The sequence below is a fragment of the Amphiura filiformis genome, chromosome 5, assembly GCF_039555335.1.
Source record: "Amphiura filiformis chromosome 5, Afil_fr2py, whole genome shotgun sequence".
In the NCBI taxonomy this organism is placed as follows: domain Eukaryota; kingdom Metazoa; phylum Echinodermata; class Ophiuroidea; order Amphilepidida; family Amphiuridae; genus Amphiura; species Amphiura filiformis.
In genome coordinates this window covers 27,128,024-27,140,188 of record NC_092632.1, presented here as the reverse complement: position 1 = coordinate 27,140,188, position 12,165 = coordinate 27,128,024, and the positions used below count along the sequence as shown (strand labels likewise).

The window sequence follows — 12,165 nt, the reverse complement described above, 5'->3', positions numbered from 1 at the left end:
GAAAATTATATTCCAGACACCGTCAAAATGTCAAACTTTTAATTTTTTTTTGTATTGTTTTAAATAATTAACTGCAGTTCATTTATTCAACCTCATAACAGGATCATACTTAAAAGATTTATGATGAATGAACAGACGCTCATTAAATATTGAAAAAAACCAAAATTACTCATGCCTAATTTGCATAATAATATCATAAATACATAATTAGCTGTAATTACCTAATTTGCATAATTAATTACTTTTTGTGTATTTTTTGTCGTCAATTGAAAGAACTTTGTATACATATGTGTGCAAAAAAACCCGCACCTTTATATCATGTACGGTTTTCTATTGGCATCAATTTTGCATATTAATAAGCTGAACTTAGTCATTTTTTGAGATTTAATTTGTCTGCAGATTGGCCGAAATGGCTAAAATAGTATATTTGATTAATTTATTATAATTATTCAATGATGGATTTTTATTTTTGTTTTCTGTAATGAAGTCAGGAAAGATAGGCATTTAACATGTGCTATTTAAATTAACGCTGTTTTTCCAAGCAAGCGTCCAAATAAACCTTCAAAATCTCGAAATGTGCCAATTTTGTCATTACAGCCATTTGTGGCAGGATTTCATTCCATCTACGAGCATCTTTAAATTGACATTACATCACAATGCATTGACCGATTTCAATTCTGTTTTTTGATTTTTGATGCTTTAATAAAGCTTAATAATGTAGGAACATTAAATAACGCGTTTCTGCTGCGATTATTTTTGAGGTGATATACCTACATTATGAATTTGGTTAATTTTTTCAAACCTGATTTTTTGGCATATTTGTAATGTTTACACATGTCACAACTTGCACCTAAATGGAATCAGCCAAATTTGTTGTGTTTGTAGGTAAACAGAGCAAAGTTCGACATAAAGTCATAATTCAAGAAATTATGACTTTATGTCCGCCCATAGAACTGCGTGTTAAACGGCCAAAATAACAAGCAGTGTTTCTTTCACGTTACCTCGTTATTTCAGCTCAAAATGGACAGAAACCATTCCCGATCATTATTACTAGTATTATTTCAGCATTTTGAGTATATAATGACAAATTTAAAATTTGAAGGAAATCGTACATTAAGCCTTTAACGATATCCATACATGATATGCTTATAACCACAACGTCGTATACTATGCTATTGTAGGAGGGTTATTCCATATTTGGGGTTATTTCGTCATGGTTTCAGGTTGCAAGCAGTGACCAATTTTCACTCAACCGGGCACTCAACGTGGGGGGCAAGCGACGTATATTGTAGGACCTTTTTGTTCGGGCGGCGTGGTCACTGGACTTTCGCGGTCAATCTTTCTTGAGCAATCAGAGCCTGAGCAGTGATAGTTGGTAACTGAGAAAAAAACCAGGTCCTATTCGTCGGACTATTTCGGAGCGCCACGCTGGATTGCGTCTATACGCACCATACGCGAAATACGTGCACATACCTCTCACAAAATGGTCAGAGATACAGCATCATAACCAAAACCCAACAAGGATGACAACTACACTTTTTTCTTTAATTTCTATGAAATTAACATTTGAAATTTCTGCATGTATACGACACAAAAAGGAGAACAATATGACCGAATCTTCAAGCACATCCATCTATACCGGGCATCTATATTACTGCTTTGTACTAATAAACCGGAATATAGAGTTTTTAATGTATATAACCTACGGGTAGGCCTACGTTACACTCTTTTATGGGATAGAGAGGCAAAATACCGATTTGGACTTTCATCAGTTTGGCTGGACGTTCTGCTACCCCCCTTCACCCCCCTTCCACAAGAATTTGTCTTTAAAAAGGTGTATAGTTCTTTACTTTGGTAGTCTTTTGGTCTAACTTTCAATATTATTATACTAACCCACAGATACTAACCTACTCTGCACTGATTTAACAATAAATAAGTGATTTGAGGCATACATGATACTTGCATCTTGACTCTGGAAAATAATTTTCAAAAAACCTCATTTTAGGTTTTTATGCCACCTATAGGAAACAAACTTACATCAAAATGTCCACTGTATCAGCCCATCAGATGCTATTTCCCATTCGACACCCCATTCCTTGCACATGCTGCATGTTTGTTGAATACTGAGTTTTCTATACAGATGCTAGTTGCCAATATCACTAAAGTAAACACATTACACTGCATGGTCTTGCTAGTTTTTGTCAGCATATCCCAGCTTTTTATATGCAAACCAATCATTATTTCGTGCCAGAAAATATAACATTGGATATGTTTTTTGCTTGGTTATTACAAAAGTCAATAAACAACCAATTTAACTAACAGTGTTTAATCAGGGAAGTGGTTCAATTAACTATATAGAATGGGCTTAATTTTGTGCGCTGTGGTTATACACTGAAAAATTAAACTAGTCAGGCAGTTGCTTGACTAACTTAAAGCTAGTCAAGCAGGTTAGTCCAGACCGCCTGACCAACCTAACGTTAATCAAGCCCGTATCTCAAGCTAGTCAAGCTTGCTGGACTAACTTGCAATTTTGATAAGCTAGTCATACTGCAGTTACTGTCCGTTTTCCTATACACAATACACAGTGCTCTTTCCCATTGACGCGTGACCTTTACAAATAGCCCTACGTTAACAGTATGGGGATATGACTAGTTAACGTCGCTGTGTGAAAAATAACCGGCCAATATTAAAAGTACTCTTCTAAAGTTCTAGAAAATATAGTTTTTAACATGTCCTAAATTTTAGCTAATTTAGATGTTTGGAAATATTCGTACTTTGGTGTTTTAGTTAATGTTATAGGTAATAGTACATTGCCTAGTTAACGTCGCTGTGTGAAAAATAACCGGCCAATATTAAAAGCACTCTTCTAAAATTCTAGACAATATAGTTTTGTAACATGTCCTAAATTTTTAGCAAATTTAGATGTTTGGAAATACTCGTACTTTGGTGTTTTAGGAAGGATATGTAAACGACAGATAACACCAAAAATATGAAGAAATTATTTCTAAACCGTGTTAAGTCAAAAATCATTATGTTGCTCATTTTCAAGAATGCTGGTTTACAAAAAGCACGACATTGTCTGATTTCGTGAACAAAGCCACACATAACATTGTTTCCTTTCGTTTCCTTTTTAATCGCTTACCCCACTGAAGCTATGAATACCTGCTTTATTGCAATATCGCATGAAAACAGTCACTTGTGCACAACCAGAGAAGATCCGATTTAATCAGTTGAGCTGTTTCAATGAGTGTTATCTTGGTTTAATAGCTTTTAATGGGGTTAAATCCTGCAAAGGTCGAGATGAATTCTACTGTAGACATGACTGCATCATGTCTAGCTTGCTTGACTAACGTGTAATGCGGTGCTTGACAAGCTTACAATATCGATGGCTTGACTAACTTGAAGATACAAACCGGCTTGACTAGCTTTAGGTTAGTATGTGCCTCCGTGGTCTAGTGGTGAGTGTAGAGGGTTCTTAATCTCCAGGTCCGAGTTCAATTCCCAAAGAAGGTAAGTGGTCATAATTTTGCTGTAATTATGATAACCAGGTAAGAGGATTTTCTTCAAGTAACATATCAGTTTCAAAATTATGAGAATAAATCCCACCAGACAAGATAAAATTCCACATTTGTCTCTTTTTTTTCATTTTTACCAGTAACGTGGTTTGCAGCACGCTAGTCAAGAAAGTTAGTCAAGCAGCTGCCTGACTAGCTTAGGACCGCTTGACTAACGTTAGGTTAGTCAAAATGGACACAATCTGGACTAACGTAAAGTTAGTCATAAACTAGTCGAGCGACTAACCTAAGCTAGTCAAGCAGGCTTGACTAACGTCCAAGCTAGTCAGGCAAGTTAGTCAAGCCTGCTCGACTAACGTCAAAGTTAGTCAAGCACGTTAGTCAAGCAGGCTTGACTAGCCTTACGTTAGTCAAGATGGGTACCATCTGGACTAACTTTACGTTAGTCAAGCTGACCAATATAAGTTTTCAGTGTATTCTGAAGTCAATCGCCTATTGCAGGTTTCTAAATAAAATTATAGCTAATTATACCATAGGCCTTCAAAACATGAAGGCCTATGATTATACTGACCATGGTGACCTGCTCAACCAATCAGTTATGTGTATTGTCAGCATGTGATAGAAGTTGAGGAGGGAATTAAGTTGAGGAAGTACGAGACTGAGCCAGTAAATAATTTTGAAATGTCCTCTAATTAAGGGACGCACTGGAAAGTTCGAGCCTTTTTAATGTCAATTTGGTGAGAAACACACATATAGGCGTCAACATTGGGGGGATGATTGTATGAATCATCCCCAGACAAAATATAGGGGATTTACCCCCCTCTTCGGGATCTACGCCTATGTTGTACCCTAAGAATACAAATATTTCTATCAGATAGACTGCCATTGTCATAGATGTTTCTAAAATTATCAAGCAATCTTATAAATCTTTGTAAAAAGAAGACTTCATAAAGTGAAACTCATCATCATAAAAATGACGACCCTTTTCTATTTCAAAGAATTAGTACCCGGTATATAAAAAATAAACATATGTTTCACGTCCCCTCCCGTTTCCTTCTTTGAGGTTTCTTCAATTTTATTTTTATTTTTTGAAATTCAATTATAACTTTTCAAAAAATATGTCTAGGAAGTAGAAATGCTTTCTATAGGCTTGCTAATATACAAGAAACACTTTTATAGGGTTTTGTGATAATTAGAGGGCCTATCTCTCAGAACAACAAATAAAAAGAGGCCTCCCCTTTTTCCAGTTATTATTTTATACGCTAAAGCAGCTCTAATTATGGGTATTTACACCGATTTTGCGATAAAAAATAAAAAGCCCCCTATTCCTCCTTTTTTTTCAAAAACCTGGACGTGAAACATGTTTTTTATTTTACTTGGCCTAATGATTTATTTACAAAATGAGACACTATAGGAGTGGTTCATCATCATACCGTAATTTTCTAACGAAATGTTTTCTTTAAAAGTCTTAAGTTTAGCCTGATAACAGGTGAGTTGTTTTACCCATATATCAATATGTATCTTTAGGGAGTGTTCAGAAATACTTTGGTGGGGGGGGCTGGTAAAAGGAGGGGGGCCAAAAAATTTTAGACCTTAAAAGAGGGGGGCCCAAAAAGTTTTAGGTGGTAGGAAAGGGGGGCCAAAAAGTTTTCCCTCTTCAAAACCCAAAATTTTTGCGCGCTTCGCGCGCATTGACATCCTCTATATCACTTTTAACATGGCCAAGTTTGGGGTTTCAATGATTTTGTTTGAAAAAATGATTGCACTTTTTAATAGTGTACACATATCTATTAATTAATATAACATTAAAGATGATCTGCAACATCTGGGTTGGTCTAAGAAATACTGGCACTTTTTATCATAAAATTTTATATCTCTTCAAAGTAGGCTACAAATATGATTATGTACCAATCTGATCAAAATACAACTAAAAAAAGAAAATATTGCAAATAGATTGATTTCTTTGTACGTAAACTGCACACTTCAGTTTACTATTTATCATTGCAAAATTATTTTGTACACATAGGCCCATGGGTAGATTTACCATAGGGCAGAGTGGGCACAGGCCCAGGTACCACGGTCTTTGGGGCCAAAACTGATATCTTTGTACATTTGTGTGACCAAATTAATCTCATATTTGACCATTTTAGCTTTTTGCATAAATTAGTTCCAATTTTAACAGTATTTGACCATTCAAGCTTCAATATGGCCAAATTTTTTGCGCAGTTCGCGCGCATTTGTACTATCATAATAGCCACGGATATCCAAATTATGCTGATGTGCCTATGAACCTCTAAATAAATCCTCTATTTCATTTATCCCTGTAAAATCAGATAAACACCCTGATTTGGGACAAATCTAAATTACCGGTAAGTATAAAATGAAAATTTCCTTGTGCTTGTATTTCATGCGAAATTGTCCCACCGGGAATGTTTCAAACATTTGCCTCCCTCAATGACATGTGACCCAGATACCACACTACTGGAAACAACACTATTAAGTATGTTTGTTATACGATAATTGGGGGGTCAAAAAGTTTTGTCTGTCAAAAGAGGGGGTCAAAAAGTTTAGCGGTCCATCGAGGGGGGGTCAAAAAAGTTTTCGAGCGAAAATTTTGAGGTAGACCATCCCCCCTACCAAAGTATTAATGAACACTCCCTTAATACAACTATGCACAATATCATCAAAATTCGATAAAGTAATTACATTATATCCAGCCTATTTATCATTTTTAAACTAAAAGATATCAGATGACCATGACCTGATAAGTGAAGCCTTCTATTAGTGTTATCAGGCAACTAGTATTATATGAGACAACTAATGCATCTGTCACAAGGTCACTACCTTTATGGCATTTAGCATTTAATCCGACTAACTATAATTATGATCGCGTTTACTATTATATTATTACGACACCATTATTATTTCTGCCTAACTTTTCAAGGTTCAGGTTACATACCAGACTCAAACAAATTGCCCAAGCCCCAAACTAATGAGCAAACGGGCTTTTATCATGTGTTTAAATACCGGGTTAAATACGCAAATATTGAAGAATGAAAAGGAAAGGCCATTTCTCTAGGAATTCTAAGAAATTCGATAAATTACATTTAAAAAATTCGATATATGGGATAAACCCAATGGCCGGTAAGGAGACTAACTTTAGTCCTGGAATTGGGTTTATCCCATACCGTATATCCAGCCTATTTATCATTTTAAAACTATTAAAGATACCAGATGACCAACCATGATCTGATGAGTGAAGCCTTCTATTCAACTATGCATCTGTCACAAGGTCATCACTACATTTATGGCATAACATTTAATCTGACTAACTATATGATCGCGATTACTATTACTAACGGCACCATATTATTTCTGCCTAACTTTGGTTATTCCTTCATGTAAATTTTACACGAAATTAGGGTTAGGGTTAGGGTTAGAGTTAGGGTTACTTTAGGGTTAGGATTAGGGTTAGGATTAGGGTTAGGGTTAGGATTAGGGTTATGATTAGGATTAGGCTTAGGGTTAGGGTTAGGATTAGGGTTAGAGTTAGGATTAGATTACACGAAATAATTACATGAAGGATCGACCCTAACTTTCCAAGGTTCAGGTTGCTTCCAGCACATGCACAGTATCAGTATCTTCTCGTGTTTCATTGCTGGATGTCGGCCGCCTTTTGCGCGACTGCTGGATGTCGGCCGCTTTTGCGAGATTGCTGGATGTCGGCCGCTTTTGCGAGATTGCTGGATGTCGGCCGCTTTTGCGAGATTGCTGGATGTCGGCCGCTTTTGCGGGATTGCTGGATGTCGGCCGCTTTTGCGGGATTGCTGGATGTCGGCCGCTTTTGCGGGATTTCGGGATAGCGGGATTTCAGCATCGCTGAATTTCGGGATAGGATAGCGACATTGCCATTGGCGCACTAATTTATCAGTTTAAGCTGGTGGTGCATTTTAGGCGGGTGGATAAAGTTAGGCGGTGGCGCGATTTAGGCGGGGCGCATTTTAGGCGGTTGGCGTATGCAGTGCAGCGCAGCGGCCGCAAAGCGGTGTTTTTTTAGCGGGTCGGCATTTCAGATGCGGGAGCGGTTAAGAGTTTGTCGGGTGGAAAGAAAACCCGCTTTTTGAGACACTGTTTACTTTTCTCGGTATAAAATCAGCGGAGGCGGCCGCAATAAGTGATATATCGGCTTATTTTCTGCATGTCGCTAAGTTACCGATATTGGAAACCGAAAGCCGCAATTTGCATTGAAATTACACGTTAATTTTTTGGCGGGTCGGGGGTCCGCTCTCGCTTTCCGTATGGATGGATGTGTTGAGCGATATAGATGTCTTTATTATAACTTTTTTTTTGAACTCAGCAACAACGATTGTCCAAACAGAATAGAACAGACATTATATACGAATCCTGCTACAGTTAAAATCATTCCATTACGGTATTGTGTGTGGGGAGGTAGAGCTGAATTGTAGGTGTGGGAGGATGGACCCATAGCACGAAATGCGGGATGTAACTGCAGAGTGTGAGTGGCTGGGTGTTTTTGTATGTTGTCCGGAATTGTACCGGAGTTGATCCTGGATGTGAAAAATGGTTATTAAATTACCGGGAGATTTTGGATCATATTTGCAGATTTACCTGCTTCCATCCTCCTGCGTACACTACAGTTAAAAAAGGATATTTGTATTTGACTCAACATACCTGTGCGAAGACTAGCTTGACAAATTTCTCTAGAGTCTTCTGTCTATCTTCTTTGGTGGTAGCCATGGCGCGTAAATTCTTCTCTCTGATCTGCATCTGTTTCCCTCTAATCCTAACATTTGGTTTAGCTAACCAAAGTTCAAAGTCGCTAATAAACGCATTTCTCTTGCTTTCGTTGTCAAATCTGATCACCAAATCATATTCCTTATTCACCTCAATCATGACATATTGTCGCTTACGGTCGGATGAAACGGAGAATGTAAGGTCTGTTACCATGCTTAGATCGATGGTTCGATATGTCTTGATGCCATCTTCGTGGTTGACTTGAATTTGTTTTCCGTTACAAAGTGTGATTTGGACTTGACGATGACCTTCCTTAGGACCACACCATTCAGCAGCTATGGACGTGTAAACATGGCAACGTTATTTTATAAAACGTTAAAACAAAGACCATCGTCTTAATATTTAAAACATATAGTAAAATATCAAAAGGTGTTTTTATTATTAGAAGGCAACACTGTGTAATGTGATCAACGTGTTGTTTGAAGATTGCTTAAACTTGCCTCTGCTTTCAACTTGAAACAATGGTTTATTTCGTCGTTATTACCAATAAAAGCGATTAGCGCTTTAACCAACTGTTGTCTATAAGCATGATAAGGGTGCATATAGTCTGTTTAAAAATTAAATCGCGAGTTAATTTAAAGGATTGTATACGTTTGTTGTTTACGAAATCATCGACACAAACAATAATTGCTTGAATATTGGGGCTTGCTTTCTTCATCTTTATTTTCCCGGTTGTCCAGGGGTTATTTTGCATTATTGAACATATTTTGAGCTATTATCTTCCATAAAGGGAGTAGATATGCTTTGTGAAGTCTGTACTTGACAGGCAGGAATGCTCATCTCCCTTTTGATGCAATTTTGGGCCAGACTCCTCCGTGCATTTTGTTGTTGTGGGGTGTTCGCTATTCCTCCAGCACAATGAGTCTGTTTACCTTCCCAGCATAAGCCGGTACCCATTTTTACAACTGGGTGGAGAGACACAATAGAGGTTTAGAACCTTTTCTAAGGGCATGAAACGATAGCACCGTCAGGGTTCGAACCCAAAACACTCCTATTATGAGTATATCAGATAAAGGTAATACATGTAGTATATCATTCTCACCTTGATGTGATACGCCCGAGACCGTAATATGGTGAATCCTACTATATTTCTCGTGATGAACCTTCTGCTTCACCCTAGTTTTCTTGGATCGCCATTTCACCAAACAATGTAAAACTGCAACACAGCCTTGTCAATCCAAGAAAAACAATAATTGACAGTGTCAGTTATCAGTGGACTTCGGTTGTATATATAAATGCGCATATATAAATGCGCACGTGACATCTACAAGTCGCCATACCGTATTAAACGATATAAGGTACCCGGATGTACATAAACTCCCCGTGCAAAAGTATAGGGGAAAATGACAGGTCGCAAGGAAAATTGCTTTTGCAAAATAGTAGCATTGATTGCAAAGGGTAAAATAACTTGACCCGAAGATAAACTCTTTATTAACGTTTTCCATCACGGAAAAAAAATTAACTACGGAAAAGCTAGATATAGCTGATTTACAAACTTATATTTCATAATTTCCGTGCTAAATGGGCGTGCCAATTGGCCATATCTATGACGTAGTGCTGGTTTCATACTATCATGCTGCTTGCCGCCGAGCGGCGTGACACACGCGCATTGTAGACAAACAGACACAATCAAGACTTGTGAATGGCTGATAAGTCATGCCTCTTGTCGCAACGGCATGAAAGTATGAAAGGGGACATGATTGGCTTTAAGGTCAGAACTGTGCAGGCGGCGGATGACATGATCGAGCCGGCAACTTGTGAAACCGCCCGGCCGTATGGCATTTTCCAATATAGTCGGTTAATTTTGTGGGGTTCATTATCGAACCCCAACGGCTTTAGCTTGTATCTATATTATTTATCAACTTAGCCCTATCTGTTTGTGATATTTCAAGCGTTTTAAAATTTCAAAATAATCCCATTCAATTACACGGTTGACGATGAAAATTTACTGAATTTAGAGAATGCAATGCGGCCACCACCTGGAACTGTGGTCGCAATTTCAGTGATTGACAGTGAGGTAACACGAACATGGCACTGGCCATCTGGTCACGTGCGCATTTATATATGCGCATTTATATATACAACCGAAGTCCACTGGTTATACAAAATATTCAACTAAACCTAATTATAGAGAGAAACCGGCTTAGAATCATATAATATCATGTATTTATGAACTCCATGATTGAAAACCAATTCCAGTATCACCTCCGATTACCTTAAACCTTAAACCTAAATATTACAAGATTGATATACGCTGATAATTCTGTGGCAAGAGGAAACGTATAAACTTACATTTTAGGCAAATATGCACACCAGACGTTGCCGATAAAATAACTTGATAACAAAATATTGGACTTACACTGCGCGACTTATCATCCACCAAGTGGATCGCTATTATGGTGCACAATGCACCTACAGTAACAATCAGAAACGGATTGTGTGAAGAGGTCCGATTTTAGCAAGGGTCCCCTTTTCAGTCTCTCCGGTATTTCTGAAGACCCAGATTATGGGATCATGCTTCCATTCTTCAGCCTCAACTTGAGTAAACTTGTAGCTTTTTAGCTCAAATTTGTACAAATTTGGAATTCCTAGCTTACAGCTTATATTTGGGCAAATTTTAGTTTAGTTCACTAGGCCCTAAAATACGGTTGAAATGTTGCCTAAAATATGTTCGTAGTTCTTGGGGAGTCACGGTCGCAGTGGTGAAATGCGACCACATCACGGTAACCCATCTTCCCCGAGGAATATATGTATTACATGGAAATATGGCACCAATATTATCAGGTGTCCTTACCTACGATCCATATACCAGCCCCTGCAAAAGTTAGCGCAAATGAAATCTGACTGTGAGTGAAGTAATCATACGTTTGTAAGCCTGTACACTCATCCATGTCAAATTCTGATACCGTGCGGTTCATGTTTCCATGCCCACCTTTGTTTGGATCTACAGCTTCGTCCCAACAAGGATCTCCTAAAAGATAACAGACATGAGAAAAACAAAACAAACAAAAAACCAGAATAACATTTCTTATCTAATTATACGACATAAATGATAGCTGGTGTAAATTAGAGATTATTTCAATTTCAATCATACGTTACCCTACTCAATTAATCTGTTTAAAACATGCTCAAAGCATTTCCTAATTGCATGTAAATGCCTCCAATACCACCTTAAGCTGCAATATAATGTGGTTGTAAGAAGTAAGAAAAATCTTGTCTCTTTCGGTGTGATCGCTGTTTTTCTGTGTTGTTTTTACTTTTAGGTTTAGTCACTTTGAAAGTGACTTTTGTTACTGGCTATCCTTGCCAGAGGCTCTATATGTCTTGTATCTCATGTTTTTGCACACCGAGGGAGTCTTTTGGATTCCTCATCATGGACTGGAGTCTTGCCATTTAATAAGTCATACTTAATTTCTGTTCAATTCTTCTCCATGAACATTTTAATTGTGCAATCATTGTATGTGCTTTTGTTGTATGTTTAATGTTTTTATCTGGTAAATAAAATGAAATATAGAGGATCTCTTTAAATTAGTTTTGTATTTGAGATTCCATTACTGCATTGTATTGTAATTTTATTATTATGTGTTTGCAGAGAACTGTAATAAATAAATTAATAAAATAAACAATATGCCGTCATGGTGTAAATCATATATGCCTATACACCGAATAATGTGGCTTGTATAAATAAATTGCCCTACCTTCTACAAAGTGGAAAACGTCCTGTTGAATTGCATCTGAAGATATGTTGGTACATCTTGTAATGACGTCATGTAATGTAAGTCCACGAATATACCTTATCTGCTCCTTAGTAAATAAACTGTGGGTGGATATTTAA

The 12,165-nt window shown here is 37.4% G+C and overlaps 1 protein-coding gene across 1 annotated transcript in view; it reads right to left on the bottom strand.

Moving 5' to 3' along the window:
• The window catches only part of LOC140152897 (dual oxidase 2-like), a 93,539-nt gene extending 81,410 nt beyond the window's left edge, over window positions 1-12,129 (bottom strand). The window contains exons 1-4 of the mRNA XM_072175426.1: window positions 12,029-12,129; window positions 11,125-11,301; window positions 9,373-9,498; window positions 8,208-8,605 (exon numbers count right to left, since the gene is read on the bottom strand). Coding sequence (XP_072031527.1) covers window positions 8,208-8,605; window positions 9,373-9,498; window positions 11,125-11,248 — 648 coding nt within the window. The 5' untranslated portion in view covers window positions 11,249-11,301; window positions 12,029-12,129. The remainder of the gene's footprint in view (window positions 1-8,207; window positions 8,606-9,372; window positions 9,499-11,124; window positions 11,302-12,028) is intronic.
• Window positions 12,130-12,165: the final 36 nt, after the last annotated feature.